This window comes from Natrix helvetica (assembly GCF_964273705.1).
Source record: "Natrix helvetica genome assembly, chromosome: 14".
NCBI lineage: Eukaryota > Metazoa > Chordata > Lepidosauria > Squamata > Natricidae > Natrix > Natrix helvetica.
This window is the reverse complement of record NC_138564.1, coordinates 11,918,144-11,936,127: the sequence shown is the minus strand read 5'-3', so window position 1 is coordinate 11,936,127 and position 17,984 is coordinate 11,918,144. Positions and strand designations below refer to the sequence as shown.

The window sequence follows — 17,984 nt, the reverse complement described above, 5'->3', positions numbered from 1 at the left end:
CAGCGCTGTCCGAAGACGTCTCCATGGTCATGTGGCCGGCATGACTCAACGCCGAAGGCGCACGGAACGCTGTTCCCTTCCCACCAAAGGTGGTTCCTATTTTTCTACTTGCATTTGTTACGTACTTTTGAACTGCTAGGTTGGCAGAATCTGGGACAAGTCACGGGAGCTCACTCCGTTATGTGGCGCTAGGGATTCGAACCGCCGAACGGCCGACCTTTCTCATCTATAAGCTCAGCATCTTAGCCACTGAGCCACCGCGTCCCTTCAAAGGCAGCCAATCCTGGCATTCAGCATTAACTTTTAATTTTTTTTTATTCCCATACCTTTTTTAAAACAAAAAATGAATGTAAACGCCAAAATCTATCAACACAAAAGTTAATAAACAGTAAGAAGCCAAACAAAAAAAGCATCATCCAGCTATTTATGGATCAATCTGTATATGTACGAACATTTTGAATGTTTAAAGATGTAAAATACCATGAAATTTATGCCAAAAGGATAGACCATGCTTGCTGAAAACCATGGGATATGAGGTCCAACATTTTGGAAAGGAGCAGAGTCACTCTGTCTTACTCTAGTGTAAAAGCAAAAGGTACACACACAATAGGGCAGTGATGGCGAACCTATGGCACGTGGAGCCATTTGTCGGGGCACGCGAAGCGTTGCCCTGTTAGCTGGCCAGCGTGCATGCGCGCGCTGGCCAGCTTTCACCTTTTTAAAAGCTATTTTTCGTCTTCCCCAGGCTTCAGAGGCTTTATGGGAGCCTGGGGAGGGCGAAAAGAGCCTCCCCTGCCACCCCTGGAGGCTTCAGGGACCGTCCGGAGGCTTCCCTGAAGCCTTCGGAACACTTAAAACCAACCTCTGAGCAAACCGGAGGGTCGTTTTAAGCATTCTGAAGGCTTCAGGGACCGTCCGGAGGCTTCCCTGACGCCTTCGGAGTGCTTAAGGCTTCAGGGAAGCCTCCGGACGGTTCCTGAAGCCTTCAGAGGGCCTCCGGGGAGGCGGGGGAGGCTCTTTTCGCCCTCCCCAGGTTCCTATAAAGCCTCTGGAGCATGGGGAGGGCGAAAAAAGCATGTAAAAATGGGGGGTGTCACACGTTGTGCGCGCATGCACACTTGGGGGTTGCGCGTTGCATTATGGGTGTGGCACGCCCCGCACATGACCCCCCTGCGCTCCCCCCACTTGTGGCACGCGAGCCAAAAAAGGTTCGCCATCGCTGGGTTAGGGTTAGGGTGTTAATACTGCTTTATAAAGCCTTGGTAAGGACACACTTGGAATATTACTCCAGTTTTGGTTGCCAGGATGTAGAAAAGATGTGGAGACTCTAGAAAGAGTGCAGAGAAGAGCAACAAAGAGGATGAGGGGACTGGAGGCTAAAACATATGAAGAACGGTTGCAGGAACTGGGTATGTTTAGCTTAAGAGAAAGAAGGACTAGGGGAGACAGGATAGCAGTGTTCCTTTATCTCAAGGGTTGCCACAAAGAAGAGGGAGTTAAGCTATTCTCCAAGGCACCTGAGGGTAGAACAAGAAGCAATGGGTGGAAACTAATCAAGGAGAGAAGCAACTTAGAACTGAGGAGAAATTTCCTCACAGAACAATTAATCAGTGGAACAGAAGTTGCCTCCAGAAGTTGTGAATGCCCCAACACTGGAAGTTTTTAAGAGGATGTTGGATAACCATTTGTCTGTAGTAGTGTAGGGTTTCCTGCCTAAGTGGGGGGTTGGACTAGAAGACCTCCCAGGTCCCTTCCAGCTCCATTTCGTCTCTTAGAGTGATTGACCAATCAGCATTGAGAAAAGAAGCATCAGGTGAGCCTGATTTTAGTCATTTAAGGAAGTCTGAGGACAGCTGGGTTTGGATAAGAGAACAAAGCAAGATGGTGCTTTGTAGAAGAGGACTCTATGGAGTTTGGGGTATTTTGTTGCTAGGTGAGTCCAAAATTCGGCTTGTGGATAAAAAAAAAGAAGTTCTGCATTTATTTGGGAGCTTTCTATTGGTCTGCAGTCTTTGTTGTCTCCAAATTTTTGGCCGTTTGTGGATTATATATGTTTTGGTCCTTGTTTTTTTCTTTTCTTTTTTTAAATTTTTTTATTTTAATTCAAAAGAGAGTGCCATGGCAGGATAATAATTACAAATAAAGAAAGTTACTAATAAATCTTAACACACAAACTAGTGACTATAACAAGACTATAACAATACTATAATAGTAACAATAACAGTAATTGTAGTACGATGAAAACGAGTAAAGGGGGAAAAAGCTTTAACTTAAGTTTCTATTTACATTAGCCTATTTGCAATTTTCCTTTACTATATTCATATTTTAATACATCTTTATTTTCCATACTAACAATTCTTAATTTCTGTAAACTTTTATTCCATCTCATTTCTACCCAGGCATAAAATTTATTCCAGGTCTATTAATATTTCTTGTTTTTTCTTCTTTTCTTTTCTTTTATAATTTTTATTAAACATTTTTACCTTTAAGAACAGAAGAAAAAAATGCAGAAAAAAAAGAAGACAAACATAACAATGCAAAATAGTTTTCCAGCCTTCTGTATCGCACACGTGTTTAGCTTTTGTAGTTCTCTATTCTATGTTGCCTTCCTATCTTGGTTTTTTTTCTATAAACAAGATTTAATGGTTTAACTGCAGCATCTTTAATTAAACCAGTTCTTTTTTTCTTTCTTTCTTTTTTTTGGATTAAACGCTTGGTCTCTTTACACCACCTTCCGTTCACCTTGTTGTACCTGCTGCTAAGCCTGACTTACACACACGTTGCTAAGCGGAAAAGTGTGTTTGTTAGTTGCTCTCGGCTTAGTTTGATGTGAAAACCCCACCTCCAGAAAGACATTTCGGGGTTGGACTAGAAGACCTCCAAGGGTCCCCTTCCAACTCTCTTCTTCTCATTCTAATTCAAATGGTCCTTTATAAACCACGATGGGTGGGTGTATAAAGGAGAAGCCTTTAAATTAACGTGGGCGAGTAAGATGTGACGGGAGAAGCACGCTCAGGGAGTGAAGCCACAGATTCTGGATCGGCCATTTTGTTTGATTTATCTTTCAGCAACTCAGTTTTTGGCCCAAGGAAATGGCGGGTTCTCCTCCCCGGTCACGGCTCCCAACTCTCTGCCAAAGACCACGCAGGAAATGAGCTTCTTCCAAAAAATCTATCATGGTAAGCAACCTCTTCCTCAGGCACAAAAGAGTGTGAATTTTGCGTGCACAGGTCGACTCTGCGTTGCATCTCATGTCAGGGATGGGAGACCCCTCGGTGCAGCGTCAAATCAATCGGCAAAGAGCTGGAAGGGACCTTGGAGGTCTTCTAGTCCAACCCCCTGCTCAAGCAGGAGATCCTAGACCGTTTCGGACAAGGGAGCACCCACAACTTCTGATGGCAAGCTGCTCTCACAATGAACAGGTCTATATGTCTATGGAGGGACGCGGGGGCTTAGTCACTGAGCTTGTCGATCAGAGAAGTCAGCAGTTTGGCGGTTCGAATCCCTAGCTCTGCATAACAGAGTGAGCTCCCGTTTCTTGTCCCAGCTTCTGCCAACCTAGCAGTTCGAAAGCATGTAAAAATGCAAGTAGAAAACTAGGGACCACTTTTGGTGGGAAGAGAACAGCGTTCCGTGCGCCTTTGGCGTTGAGTCATGCCGGGCACATGACCATGGACACATCTTCGGACAGCGCTGGCTCTTTGGCTTTGAAACGGAGATGAGCACCGCCCCCTAGAGTCAGGAACGACTAGCACATGTGTACGAGGGGAACCTTTACCTATATGTCTATGGGTGGCTAATTTGCCAGAACGCCAGGCGTCTAGAAATTCCCTAACCTTTGGGGGACTTGGCTTGGTCTAGGATGATCCCATTCTCCCAATTGAAACGATGGTTAAATCGTGGTCTATAATAGGTTGCAAAATTAATTTTCATTGTGTTTTTTGGCTGCTGGTTGGTGTCCATGGATACATTGATGGTGTTAATGGAAGCTATTTTCCATTTCTGCTGGGCCACTGAGTTTTCTCCCAGCTTTGAAAATAGCCATGAACATCTGGTCTACTTAAACACCTTTTTTGGCTTCCTGCTTTTCCAGCTGCAAGGGGACTGATGTGGCGGGATTCCCACGGTGCTACAAAACCTACTGAAAACAGCGTGCCAATTCTCCCAAGTCGCAACTCCAGGAAACCAATGGAAAGCCAATTCTTGCAAACCACCGAAGTCCACACCAACTTGACTTTCTCCCTAAGAGCCCTGAGTGGTAAGGCTGATAGTTTAACTCAAAAGTAAGCAAGGGTAAAGGACGCGGTGGCTCGGCGGCTAAGACGCTGAGCTTGTCGATCGGAAAGGTCGGCAGGTTGGCGGTTCGAATCCCTAGCGCCGCGTAACGGAGTGAGCTCCCGCGACTTGTCCCAGCTTCTGCCAACCTAGCAGTCCAAAAGCATGTTCAAAAATGCAAGTAGAAAAATAGGGACCACCTTTGGTGGGAAGGGAACAGCATTCCGTGTGATATCCACCACTGACTCTGTTGGGCTTTGAATGTGAATGCTTGTGTCCTGGTTAGTTGTCCGACTCCCATGGGGCCATGCAGGGGCAATTCTGTAGGCTGTCCTGAGTCCCAAGCTTGGTTGAGCCTTGCTGGGTGATGATGTAATGAAAGAGTTTGGGGAAATTCCTACTATGGGTCTGCCTGAAGGAGGTACCATATTTTTCGGAGTATAAGACGCACCTTTCCTCCCCCTCCAAAAAAGGTGAAAATCTGGGTACGTCTTATACACTGAATCCAACATTTTTGGCCTCCCGAAACCTCGCCCCCTTCACAAAAATGGACACGCAGAAGGATTGGGAGCCTTGCAAAGGGCTCCTGGGGACTAGGGAGGGCAAAAACGAGCGGAAAATGGGCCATTTTTTGCTTGTTTTTATCCCTGCCCCCATGAGCAATTTACAGTTCAGTGTATAAGACGTACCCAGATTTTCACCCTCTTTTTTTGGATGGGGGGGAAAGGTGCATCTTATACTCCGAAAAATGTGGTACCTCCTTCAAAAAAACTCTTTCATAAAAAACGTGGCATGCAGAGGGTTTGGGAGATTTGCAGAGTACAAAAACCTTTTTTTTTTAAAAAAAATTACCTCTTCAAAATCTTGGTGCATCTTATACTCCAAAAAGTAGATTTTTGTTAGACTGGCTCAGGCCTTAATGGCCCATTGACAAAGGCAAATGGGGGAGCGTGCTGAGTTTCTGTTCCCTTTCAAGGGAAATATCCTTCCCTTTTCACAACTCCTAAAATGTCTCATTTTTCTTAGGAGAGGGGTGGGTGCTAACTTCCTACACCGGATAGCGCTTGCCAGTTTGTGGAGTTGAAGGTGTGATGGTTTTTGTCTTGCTCTCCAGAGGACTTTAGCGTTGAAGCTGTTCCAGATGTCCATCCGGAAGGAGCTGTGATCCACGTGGAAGCCAGCATCCAAGCCAGCCCAGGCCTCTTCCCCAAACTCTTTATTGAGGAATGCTATGGAGCCGATGCCCCACACCGAAGCCATGCCAGAAGGATCGACATCATTGTAAACAACCACGGGTGAGGGACTGTGGATTATGGCGCGTGGCTGGTGGTCTTTAAACATATTCTCCAACAAGGCAGCTCTTGGTGAAATCTTCACATGAAGGGTTAATACTAACTTATAAACCCTTGGTAAGGCGACACTTGGAATATTTGCACCCAGTTTTGGTCGCCACGATGTAAACAAGATGTGGAGACTCTAGAAAGAGTGCAGAGAAGAGCAACGAAGAGGATTAGAGATTAGGAGGTTAAAACATATGAAGAACGGTTGTAGGAACTGGGTATGTCTGGTTTAATAGAAAGAAGGACTAGGGGAGACAGGATAGCAGTCTTCCGATATCTCAGGGGTTGCCCCAAAGAAGAGGGAGTCAAGCTATTGTCCAAAGCACCTGAGGGTAGAACAAGAAGCAATGGGTGGAAACTAATCGGTGAGAGAAGCAATCTAGAACTAAGGAATTTCCTGATAGTGAGAATAGATATAGAAGAGAAGAGAATATAGAAGAGAATATAGAATAGGAATAGGAATAGAATAGAATATAGAATAGAACAACAGAGTTAGAAGGGACCTTGGAGGTCTTGTAGTCCATCCCCCTGTCTAGGCAGGAAACCCTGCCTACAGACAAATCATTATCCAACATTCTCTTAAAAACCCAGTGTTGGACCATTTAAAACTTCTGGAGCAATTTGTTCCACTCATTAATCATTCTATTCTATATTCTCTTTTCTTCTCTTCTTATTCTATTCTATATTCTCTTTTCTCTTCTCTTCCTATTCTATTCTATATCCTCTTCTATATTCTTTTCTCTTCCCTCCCCTTCCCTTCCAAGTTGAATGAGAGCCAAGAGAATGTCTCTGTGTGATGCTGAAGACGAAGTGAGGCTTGCAACCTTCCCTTGAGCCCACCTTCTCTTGCCCTGGCGTCTTGTTAGAGAGGCTCTCTTCCATCTCCCATCATCCCCTGCTGCTGGCTATGGTTGGGTGGGAAACACGGATCCCCTGACTTTGCTATTAAAAACGTTTTGGTGCTTGCTTTCTGGAACTCGGCAGCTGTCTTCATGCTGGGGAGCCCGAAGTAACCTGGTTTCGTAAAACGGACTCTTCAATCCTGTTCAAGCTGCCTGCTTTCCTGTTGACGGGGGACTCGGAAGAGGTAGGGATTGGTGGGACATGTAAGTCTGCCCTCAACTTGGGGAAAGATATGCAAACTGGCCTGGGCAGGGAAATGCAAATTCTTCTCAAACGCCAGCCCCACACGATCACCTCGGAGGGCGTTCTGAGCTAGGCTTCCCGTGAAAGCATAAACCACAATCGTAGTCCCCAAAGCCCTCTTTTATTTCTACGGCTGTGAATTATGGTCCTTCCCAGTCCGCAAGGCTTCACAAACAGTCTGTGAAGATTCTGGCAGATGTCTGCTTGAGTTGCCACAGTCTTTCAAGGGAAGGTTGATGAACACCCACCTTTATCTCCTGGGAATGCTGCCAGAGACCGAATTGCCAAATGCAGAGCGAGGCCAAGCTTAGCACAGAGTCCAACAGGACTTTTCAAAGCTTGAAACTAATGAACTAGATGAACTAATTGCTTCTTGCAAAGGCTCACATCCATTTGCTCCTCTTTTATGTCCTATGGAAGGGGCCACTCATCTCCAAGCCTTACTCCCAAGTTGCCCCTTTTGTCTTAATTGTTCTTGCCTTCTGGCAGCTCTGCGCATGCACACACTGGGAACAGGCTCCTGCTGTTCTTCTGCCTTGCTGATGTCAGAACTCCGGAGGCTCTGGAGGCAGCAAATAACTCCCAGATGTTACCCCCCTCTCTGCCTCCGACGCAGACCTCTCGTCCGAGCCTTCTCCGGGCTCTAGGACTGGTGGATGGACGGACTTCAACTCCCAGAATTCCCCAGCCATCACAGCTCGCTGAGGAATTTTGGGAATCGAAGTCCACTCATCTTAAAGTTGTTAAGGTTGACTTCTACACACTTCTAAGGTGAAGATGCAGGGATGGGAATGACTGAGGGCTGCCTCCGCAGTAGGATTTGAGTCTGAGGACCAGCCATGGTGGCATCTTCTTATCCCAAGTGCTGATTGTCTCCTCTTCCAGATCTATCTTCATTGCCTTCTCACCGCGTGGAGTCAGAAGCTTCCCACAAGCTCTGGGAAGAAGATGTGCAGTTTTGACAGCCCCACCTCCAGGTGAGCTTCCAATCCTGATAAATGGTTCCTTGCAGATGTTCTGTCTGTGCGGTTTCTTGACCCACGGCCTTGGAAAAATAGTGAAAGACTTTCTTTTGGATTATTTTCAAAAGGTGGAAGAATCTGGATGAGCTCTCCAAGTCGTCAATCTGCAACTGTTGTGACAGCTACTGCCCCCAGGAGCCCCTTCCTCATGGGCATCTCAAAGGTACCCATTGGTCTTCCTTATCTTATCATATTTAAGCCGAACAGCAACAAGGTCCACCCAATGTGCAAAATTAGAACGTGATTTCCATGTTCTGAGTTTTGGGTGTGGTGTGAACGTCATAGCTATGGTTTATAAATCATGCTTTGTGTCTTCTTTCTTCTTCTTCTTCTTCTTCTTCTTCTTCTTCTTCTTCTTCTTCTTCTTCTTCTTCTTCTTCTCCTTCTCCTTCTCCTCCTCTTCATCTCCTCCTCCTCCTCCTCCTCCTTCTCCTCTTCTCCTCCTCCTCTTCCCCTTCCTTCTCATCTCCTTCTCCTTCTCGTCTGCTCCTCCTCTTCTTTTTCTCCTTCTCTTACTCTCCTCCTCCTCCTCCTCTTCTCCTCCTTCTCCTCCTCTTCTTCTTCCTCCTCTTCCTCTTCTCCTGCTCATCTCCTCCTTCTCCTTCTATATTTGCATCTGGTTAAGAACCAGTTTGGTATAATGGCTAAAGGCATCAGGCTAGACACTAGGAGACGGTGAATTCTAGTCCTGCCTTGAGCATAAAGTCAGCTAGGTGATCCTGGGCCAGTCACTTTCTTTTCAGCCCTAGAAACAATCTTTCTGAACTTCAAGCCCTTTAAGAAGTGTGGACTTCAACTCCCAGAATTCCCCAGGCAGCTACACTGGCTAAGTCTAGGAATTCTGGGAGTTGAAGTCCACCCACACTTGACGTTGGAAAAACACCATCTAGGAAAGGAGGAAATGGTCAAGTTGATTCTGGAAAAAAAACTTGCCAAGAAAACTGCAGGGATTTGGACACAATTGAATTGGAGGACAAATAAAAAATAATAACCTGGATGGCCTCAGCCTAGAGTGGCTCCAGAACCTTCTGAAGACTCCAAATTGCTCTCAATGGGAGCTCAGAGGCAGTTTTAGTTCCTACAAAAATTTGGGCAAACATTTGTTGCTGTGATTTCCTCAGTTTCCCCTTCTTGCTTCTAAGTGTGGTTTGCTTTGTCCCATTCAGGGTTTCCAGGTGAAGGGATATCACGGCGAGAACTCCTTGGTCCACTCAAAGTCCACAAAGAAGATGTCTCATGGCTGGAAGGTGGGCATCTTTCTGGATTCTTGCTTATTAGTCACTCATGGGGCGGGATGGGGGCAAAAGAACTGAACTAGGAGGCCCCTATGAGGACATGGAGACCATTGGAGGAATCAATGTAGCAAGATGACCCATCTGGACCCATTCGAGATGTTGAGTTCTATTCCTTCTGTTTTTTCCATTTTTCCTCGCTGAATGGATAATATAGCACATTTTTTTCAAGTCCAAAGTTCATTTTGATGTCACTGAACGGTTGAACTGTGTTGAGTATTGATTTAAGTTCAGTGGGGCTTTTCGCATACATTTTATAGTCATCCATGTATAGTAGATGGTTTATCTTGCCATGTTGGCTTGAGATTTGGTATCCCAGTTTTGTGTTTCATAGGATTATTGTCAGTGGAATTAATGCAATGTTGAACAGTAGTGGTGAAAGTGAATCCCCTTAGAAGATTCCTCGTCTGATGTTGACTTCACCAATGTTCACCCCATTTGTGTCGTTGTTATTATTATTATTATTTATTATTATTATTATTATTATTATTATTATTATTATTATTATTATTTTATCTGTTGAGTAATTAAGCTCCCCGTTAGAAGAGCGAGTATGCAGAGAAGCGTAATGAGAGTGATATGGAATAACACGCACAAACCAGCATACAGAGACACTGAATAGTATAAAAATATAGTAGTTTACTATGTAGAAATATAGAAGTATTCAGAGTTCAGTTTACAGTCCAAGGCATACACGGTTCAGTCAGTTATCAATATACAGTCTAGCACACAAAACAGCTAACAGTAGCAAGACTCAATAACTCACGAGCAGTATCAAACAGTGTCCACGATCAGCATCAAACAAACAGAGAGAGAACAGCCATTCTGGCTCCCTCTTATAGCTGCATGAGGTAACAAACCAATTACACCTCTTAAGCATTTAAAGCAACAGTAAAACAATCATAGCTTATATACATTGGCAAGCCAAGCCTAGGGTTACATCCCCAACAATATCGATGTTATGAACATTGTTGTAAACACTTTATTACGTTCTAAAACTATTTGCACCCAGACAATTTCTCCCTCCTCCTCCTCCGCAGGGAAATGCCAGACCATGAAGAGGATGCTACTGGTCACGGTGGCCTTTGTTTGCAGCTGCATCTTAGCTGCCTTCTTTGTCGGAGTCCTCGTGGCTTTGATCCTGGCGGTGCTACGCTATTCTGGCGTGGCGGTAAGGCCCCGGCGCCTGAGAGTCCGGAAGGAGCAGCCTTTTCACACGGAGCTGCAGACGATAATGGGCGCGCGCATAGAGACCGAAGACATCGAGAAGGAATCCAGCATGGATTACTGCAAGCTCAAGAGCGAAGCGCCAGAGAAAGAATAAACCAAACGGTGTAGGTAACAATTAATAGTTAGTTAACACGCTAGTTAATCAATTCCCGGGGGGGTCTTTAGGGCTTCTGCAACCCATTCACCACAATCTAGCCGATTAAAAAAAAAAAAACCTCTTTATTTTGTGCTGAAGATCTCGGACGAATGCAGCCAACTATGATTTATTTAATGTACTGTGATATAAATCTGTAACGCGTTTTTTTTGTTGGCTCGGTTCTTCCGGGGACGGCTGCTTCTCGGGGCTAACCTGGTTGACACGTTAACATTTTTTGGGGTGGCTGGAGGGGCATATAAAGTGGATGGAAAAGACATTTTAACTCGGGGGGAAGGGATTTTTTTTCTCCTTTTTCTCTATTATACAGGCATCCCTCAACGTGCTGTCATTAATTAACCCTAATTAATTCATGAGCCTCTGGCCAAGTTTCAAAAGAAATCCAGTTATTTATTAGGAGCAACATGCCAGGACGTACCCGAGGGAGATCAGTTTTGTCCTTATGTAGTTTACGGCCCAACTATGACCCTGTTTCCCCCCCCCCTCCTCCCAGGGTGTGTCATAGATCACATTCTCCAATGGAGCACTTTTGTTGGCTGTAAAAAAACATGCCTTTCCGGCTGTTTCAGTTAACCTGGGATACAGCCTTGAGAAAGGTGTGCATGGAATGTGCTTCTGGTCATAGCTGCCCCCCTCAGTTCTCCCCCCTCCTGCCTATGGCAACTCAAGAGCAGGCCAGGAATGCTTTGCGGGTTGACATTTACTACAGTTCATTTAAAGTTGCAACGGCACTGAAAAATGTGACGTATGACCGTTGTTCACACTTACGACCTCTGCAGCATCTCTGGGGGGGAGGGTCATGTGATCCACATTCAGACATATTTATGACGGTTGCAATGTCCCGGGGTCACATGACCCCCCCCCCCCGTTTTGTGACCTTCGGACAAACAAAATCGATGAGGAAGCCAGTTTTACTTAACAACCGGGTTACTCACTTAACGATGGGAGTGATTCTTGGCAACAGTTGCAAAACAATGTCATAAAATGGGGGCAAAGCTCACAACTGTCTCACTTAGTGACCTAAATTTCAGTTGCAAGTCGAGGACTACTTAGACACGACACGACATCTGCAATTCCACGCTTTTGTGCCGTGTTGTAATGCAAGAAAAGCTGACAACGATTTCTTTTCCCTTTGTTTTTAAGACGGCTAAAGGAGAAAAAAAAACCACAGTGAGTTTTGTTCATTTTATTTAATTTAGTTTTATTTATTGTCTTGGCACATCGTACAACGAAATTAAATGCCAACTTCAGTGTATATTATAACTATAAAAATTTAAAAAAAACACACACATCCTTCACATGCTATATAATTGAAATTGAAAACCCAATATTGCATTCATTGCAATCTAACCGTAGAATTCAATATATAGTTACTGCCCTGGGATAGAAGCTGTTTTTCAGCCTCTTTGTCCCTTGTTTCTATTGCCCTGTACCGGCTGCCAGATGGTAATAGTTCAAAAAAAAAAGGGGTACCCAGGATGAGATGCATCTTTAAGGATGTTTTGAACTTTCTTAACACAGCAGGAGCTGTAAAGCTCTTCCAAATAGGGGAGGGGGCAACCCCTGATCCTCTGGGCAATGTCGTTGACCCTCTGGAGCATTGTCCTATCCGCCACGGTGCAATTGCCAAACCAGACACAGGCCCAGCAAGTTAAAATACTCTCTACGGTGCAGCGGTAGAAGGTCACCAGCGGTTTTCCATTCGGATGCTGTTGCCTGAGAAGTCTCAGGTCGTATGAAGTGAGAGTGAGAATTCAGTGGACCTGAACCAACTTCATTGGTTGCAGAAGTCAGTGCAATTGAATCATTAGCTAATGATCGAGCTCAATTCCTCAGCGGGCTTCACAGTGTAGGAGAAAATAGTGTGCTTCTTTTTTGCTCATCCTTGCTACTTATACACCTATTGAGTAGAATTTCAAGGCCACCCAACTTCAGGTAAATTTGGATGGCTTACATTAAAGGGGAAAAAAAAGGAAAAACTTTTTTTTTTTTTTTTTTAAAGGTAACCCCCTGGGAACAAAATCCGTACTTGTTCTCGGAACTGCACCTTTTTAAAAATTATTATTATTAAATAAGACCCGTTTCTTGAAACAAGATCTGCAAATCGAGCTGAAATCAACATCCAGCTCTTTGTTTTGCTCCCCGGTACATGAACATACTTTGCAGGAAAATCTCATCCCTTGCTTGATTCTCTCCTTCTCCAAAACCCAACCGAACAGATCTGTTCCACCATTGGACCGATTTCAAAGTGGATCCCAGGCCCATGATGCCGAGCCTTATGTGTGCCGTGTCCCCAGCTCAGGCAGCTGGTCGTTGGGTTTCTGGAGCTCTTGTGCCTAAAAGGTTTGCCATCCCTGTCCTAGACCTTGGAAGGAGAGGTAGTGCAGGTAGATATATAAACACCGGACCGGCCGTCTCAAAACGAAGGAGGCTTCTCGTCGCTTTTGTAAAGTTTGCGAAGGCTGGAATCCATCAAGAAATCTACGGACCTGCGTAACAGCCAAGGGGGGTGGAAAGAGAGAGAGAGAGAAGGAATTAAAAATGAAGTTTTATCAGCATTTGTTGCAGAAAAATCACATCCAGAAAGCACGCACCGATAGCTGATTCTGCTGGATCCATTAACTCCTTGATATACATAATAACAGATGAATAAATGTACAATACCAACAGCTGATTCTTCCAACGTGGTACAAGTGACAAGCAGAACACAACAGGAGAGAATCTCAAGAGTTCAGAGCAGGCAGCGCAGTTTAGTTCTCATCACAGACCAGTTTCAGTTTCAATTCTCAGCACAGCTCTTAGAGCCGCAGGGCTAAACCATGCCAAGGCTCCAATCTGTTTTGGCTCCCATTGGCCGATCTGTTGTTATGCCTATTCATTGGCTGACCTTGTTCCCATGTCTCTCCCAGTCATGAATATTCTAACAGGTTTCTCTTAGAAAGAATTCAAATTTCCAGAAAGGCAAACTTTGCCAATATTTTCTTTTAAATGTCCCACGCCATGTTACAAATTCTCCGATGGAGAGTCAACAGCCCTCAGTTCTGGAAGTGACTGATGAGGAAGAGGAGGAACAGCTGGGCCCGGTGCCTGACACGCGGATGCGCCAAAGGCAGAGGAGAGGAGAGCAGTGGAAATCTACGGGCTGGTCCTCGGGACGGAAGAGCCACCAAGGGGCTGTCCCAGCCCTCATACCTGTCAATAGGCTTAATGATGAAAGGGATGGCCGTAAGCCCAATGGCCGTCGTTGTCCATTTCCGAACAGGGAGTGGCCAGCGGGTCAAGCTGCCCATGAGGTAGAGGGACCCTGCGCAGAGGCGGTTGATGGTGAATCCCGGGATGGCTACGGAGGCCAAGGCTTGCCAGATGAACGTGTCCACCACGGCCACGGCCGCTTGCATGGCCCTCCCTTCCTCCTGAGGCTTTGCCTGGTCAGAAGGAAGATTTAGAGACTTACGTAGTGCTTATTTTTTCCTCTCTTTTTTTTCCCATCAAGTTTTTAATTTTTTCCTTTCAAATACATTCACAAATATATATTCTTCTAGATACTATTAACCTTTATCGTTATCTTCTTACAAATATAGAAAACACAGTTGGGGTCACTTTCTTGCCACCCAGTATCTCCCATCTTATTTTGCAACAACTCTACTACTTCCGTCTTCTCAACCTCCCTTCTCTGCCGCCTTTCCTCCTCTCCTTCCTCTTTTCTTCTTCCCCTCTCTTTCCCCCACTCCTCCTCTCTTCTCCTCCTCCTTCCCCTCTCTTCTCCTCTTACTTCCCCTCCCTTATTCCCTTTCTTCCTTTCCCTCCTTATCCTCCCTCCTTTCTTCTTCCCCTCTCTTTCCCCCACTCCTCCTCTCTTCTCCTCCTTCTTCCCCTCTCCCCTCCTCTTACTTCTCCTCCCTTATTCCTTCTCCTTTACCCTTTCTTCCTTTCCCTAAATCATCCTCCCTCCTTTCCGTTGTTGCCCTTGCTTATTTCCTTTCTCTGATGGACTCTCAGGTGGCATTTTGGCAAACCCAACTTCTTCATATTTACACAAAAATAATTTTCCCTGTAACATTTTACTTCTTCATTTTTTTTCCTTATTGAGCAAATCACCGCAGTGTCCTCCTGCAGTGGTCTCTCGCACGCCAGCTGGGGGATTCTGGGAGTTGAAGTCCACGCCTCTTTAAAGTCCCCAAGGTTGGAAAAAAATGTGGTTTTCCGGCACTAGGAAACGTGTCCCAAATCCAGAATGTGACCTTCCGGCCTTCGTACTTACAGCTGTGGCGGCTTTTCTACCCTTGTCCACTGCATCAGCTGTCACGTAGGCTGTTGCCACACCGTAACTGGCCCAGACCACGGAGACGGGCACCAAAGCTCGGAAGGACTCCCCCACCTCATTAGCGTAGCCTGCAACAAACAACAAAAGCCACTCCGCTCTTTTATTCCTCTCGCACGCATTTTAATCTGCTTCACAGCCCTGCGAGGTAGGCCATGGTGACCTGGGGCCTGCCTGCTGCTACGCCATACCTTGCTTCTTGGCTTAACGGAAGGTGTAAAGCCAGGTTCAAAATACAACAGGAGCCCAAATTGGGGTTTGGTGAACAAACCACGATTAAACAAATGATGACCGAGCACCTGATTTAGCCATGGAGGTTGTAAGAGGCCTGCCACCTTGCCCTCCTTCCTTCCTTCTCTATTCCTTCCTTCCTCCATTCTCCTTCCTTCCTCCATTCTCCTTCCTTCCTTCCTTTATTCTTTCCTTCTTTGCTTTCTTCCTCCCTCCCTCCATTCTTGTTCTTCGTTCCTTCTTTTACTCTTGTTCTTTCTTTCTTCCTCCCTCCCAATAGACTGAGATAGCTCCTTCCTTTTTAATTTAAACAACTGTTAAAATTCTATTCTATTCTATTCTACTTCTTCTCTATTCTCTGTTCTCTTCTATTCTATAATAATATTCTACTCTATTCATTCTTATTCTATTCTCTATTCTATTCTTCTTCTCTATTCTCTGTTCTCTTCTATTCTATAATAATATTCTACTCTCATTCTTATTCTCTATTCTCTGTTCTCTTCTATTCTATAATAATATTCTACTCTATTCATTCTTATTCTATTCTCTATTCTATTCTTCTCTATTCTCTGTTCTCTTCTATTCTATAATAATATTCTACTCTCATTCTTATTCTCTATTCTCTGTTCTCTTCTATTCTATAATAATATTCTACTCTATTCATTCTTATTCTATTCTCTATTCTATTCTTCTTCTCTATTCTCTGTTCTCTTCTATTCTATAATAATATTCTACTCTCATTCTTATTCTCTATTCTCTGTTCTCTTCTATTCTATAATAATATTCTACTCTACTCTATTCATTCTTATTCTATTCCATTCCATTCTATTCTATTCTATATTCTATTCTTCTCTATTCTCTGTTGTATTTTATAATAATATTCTACTCTACTCTATTCATTCTTATTCTATTCTATTCTACCATAAAATAACAAAAACATTAGTTCTAATAGACAGGCCCGGCCCACTCTCCATATCCAATTTAATTTGTTCTATCCCAACTCAGCAATCTTCCATTTCAAATGAATGAAATTTGAAATTGACTCTGGATTGGACATTGGCTCCTACCGAAAGGGGGCATCCTCACGACAGGAGCAGCTGTCGGACCCAGATTAAATTACGTGACGTTGTTGCACAAAGAAATGTGTCATCCCTGCCCTCTGCTATGTCCTTCAAACCACAGACGTTTCCTCCTCCCGCCTCAAGCAGAGCCTTTCTCGTGATCCAGGAAGTCACCTTGAGCCACACTTAGAATAGAATAACAGGGTTGGAAGGGACCTTTGAAGGTCTTCTAGTCCAACCCCCTGCTTAGGCAGGAAACCCTCGACCATTTCAGACACCACTTCAGACCTCCATGTCCAGCTGTCTTCTTCCACGCCAAAAGCCCAATTCTCACACTTTCTGGGCTTTCTTAAGTTGCACCCCAACGCCCTCCTGTTTCCTGCCCCACACAGTGCCTGCATCTTGCCTGCTTTTTCCTCCAAGGCTTTCTTTCAAAACAACCCACATTCACACAACCCAGCCAAGAAACCTAATGAAGGAAGCCTGGAGTTCGCACCACGCATATAAAGCCACCAAAGGGTTCAAGATAGGCACAATCTCACACAGACACACAATCCCATCAAGGTTAAAACTAACCCCATTCAAATAGTGCTCTGGGAACAGTCCATCCCCGACTTACGACCACAACAGTTTCGATTACCAAGTGAAACCTTTGCTAAGGGAATCGTGCTCCCCTTTGGGGCCGCAGCGGTTAAGTTAGTAACCCGGTTGTTAAGTGAATCTCCCCGTGGATTCTGCTGGTCAGAAGGTCGCGGAAGGGGACTGGGGGGGGGATCTTGCAACCGTCGAAAATACGAGTCGGTGGCCAAGCATCATAAAGCCGGGCATCCTAAGACCGTCATCAATTTAAGTCAGTGGCCAAGCATCCAATATGGGATTGCATGACCCCGGAGGAGGAGGAGGAGGAGGATGCTGGATGTGAAGTGTGAACAACGGGCTGCAACGGACGTTAAGTGTGAACGGCAGTCCTTTTCAGCCCTGTTGTTCCTTCCAACGGTTAGTAACTGGTTGTAAGGTGAGGACTACCTGCACAGCAGATTTGATGCTAGAAAAAGAGGTCTGGTGTGAAGGTAAAGGATTTCTGTCTTGGGGAAAGGCTACGAAAGTGAAAGCAGCAGCAGCGATCCCCCTTTCGCTTTTGGCCAAGCCCCCCCAACTCCCTTTTGCTCTGGGAGGGTCCCCCTCCTCCCCTGCCCGGGATCCACTCGGGATGGCAGGATCTTCCCCTTCTGCTCGCTCCCCGGGCGCCTGGCTTTGTTCTCCCCGCGCCCCTTCGCGCAACGCTCACCCAGGTACCGCACCCAGGTGTCCCGGTAGAGATCCGGCGCGGGATCCGCGGCGCCCGGCTCAGCCATGCCTCGCTCCCCGGCTCGCCCTTCCCCGCGCCCCGCCGCCTCTCCACGGTGCGCCCTGGGCGCACGGCGCACGGCGGAACCGGCCCCAAAGCCGCTTCCCACTGGCCGCGGAGAGGGCGGAGGCGGAGGAGGGGCGGCCGCTGCTGGAGGACGGCTTCCTGCACGGCCCCCTCGGGCAGCTGAGCTCCAGCCGGCCGGCGCCGGATTGGGGCCAATTCGCCTATGACACAACTCCGCGTGGCCAATTGGCCACGGCGGCACCCAGCTGGCCGCGGGACAATTCAACCATTCAATTGTTTCAAAGGGGGGGGGGGAATTCGATCTTATTTATTCGTATTTCCTTTGGTCTCTTCCTTTGGCGTCCTTTCTTTCATGATTCAATTCTAAAGAAGGAAAGGAGAGGAGAGGAAAGAAAGAAAGGAAAGAAGGAGAGGAGAAAAGAGGAGAGGAAAGAAGGAAAGGAGGAGAGGAGAAGAAAGAAGGAAAGGAAAGAAAGAAAGAAGAGGAGAGGAAAGGAAAGGAGGAAAGGGAGGGGGAGAGGAGAGGACAGAACAGGA

General features: G+C 45.7%; 2 protein-coding genes across 2 annotated transcripts; one reads left to right on the top strand and one right to left on the bottom strand.

The window, feature by feature from the left end:
* The first annotated feature begins 1,801 nt into the window (after positions 1–1,801).
* On the top strand, positions 1,802–12,449 carry LOC309399093 (zona pellucida sperm-binding protein 3-like). The gene is made up of 9 exons (XM_081966576.1): positions 1,802–1,933; positions 3,069–3,179; positions 4,094–4,258; positions 5,390–5,570; positions 6,600–6,702; positions 7,647–7,738; positions 7,852–7,946; positions 8,950–9,030; positions 10,116–12,449. Exons 1-9 carry the CDS (start codon positions 1,882–1,884, stop codon positions 10,397–10,399), a joined length of 1,164 nt encoding a protein of 387 aa, XP_081822702.1. The 5' UTR covers positions 1,802–1,881; the 3' UTR covers positions 10,400–12,449.
* A 68-nt stretch (positions 12,450–12,517) lies between these two features.
* MTFP1 (mitochondrial fission process 1) lies at positions 12,518–17,529 on the bottom strand. Its single transcript, XM_081966577.1, has 4 exons — positions 17,361–17,529; positions 14,721–14,851; positions 13,652–13,884; positions 12,518–12,948 (listed from the first exon to the last, which is right to left on the bottom strand). Exons 1-4 carry the CDS (start codon positions 17,425–17,427, stop codon positions 12,876–12,878), a joined length of 504 nt encoding a protein of 167 aa, XP_081822703.1. The 5' UTR covers positions 17,428–17,529; the 3' UTR covers positions 12,518–12,875.
* Positions 17,530–17,984: the final 455 nt, after the last annotated feature.

What these genes read in the sequence shown, in the direction of transcription:
- LOC309399093 (XM_081966576.1), top strand. Translation starts at nt 1,882, where the DNA reads ATGGTGCTTTGTAGAAGAGGACTCTATGGAGTTTGGGGTATTTTGTTG. An exon ending in TTGGGGTATTTTGTTGCTAG is followed by an intron (nt 1,934 to 3,068) that starts GTGAGTCCAAAA and finishes TTTATCTTTCAG; the next exon opens with CAACTCAGTTTTTGGCCCAA. An exon ending in AGATGTCTCATGGCTGGAAG is followed by an intron (nt 9,031 to 10,115) that starts GTGGGCATCTTT and finishes CCTCCTCCGCAG; the next exon opens with GGAAATGCCAGACCATGAAG.
- MTFP1 (XM_081966577.1), bottom strand. Translation starts at nt 17,427, where the DNA reads ATGGCTGAGCCGGGCGCCGCGGATCCCGCGCCGGATCTCTACCGGGAC. An exon ending in CACCTGGGTGCGGTACCTGG is followed by an intron (nt 14,852 to 17,360) that starts GTGAGCGTTGCG and finishes TGTTTGTTGCAG; the next exon opens with GCTACGCTAATGAGGTGGGG. An exon ending in ATCATTAAGCCTATTGACAG is followed by an intron (nt 12,949 to 13,651) that starts GTATGAGGGCTG and finishes GCTGTTACGCAG; the next exon opens with GTCCGTAGATTTCTTGATGG.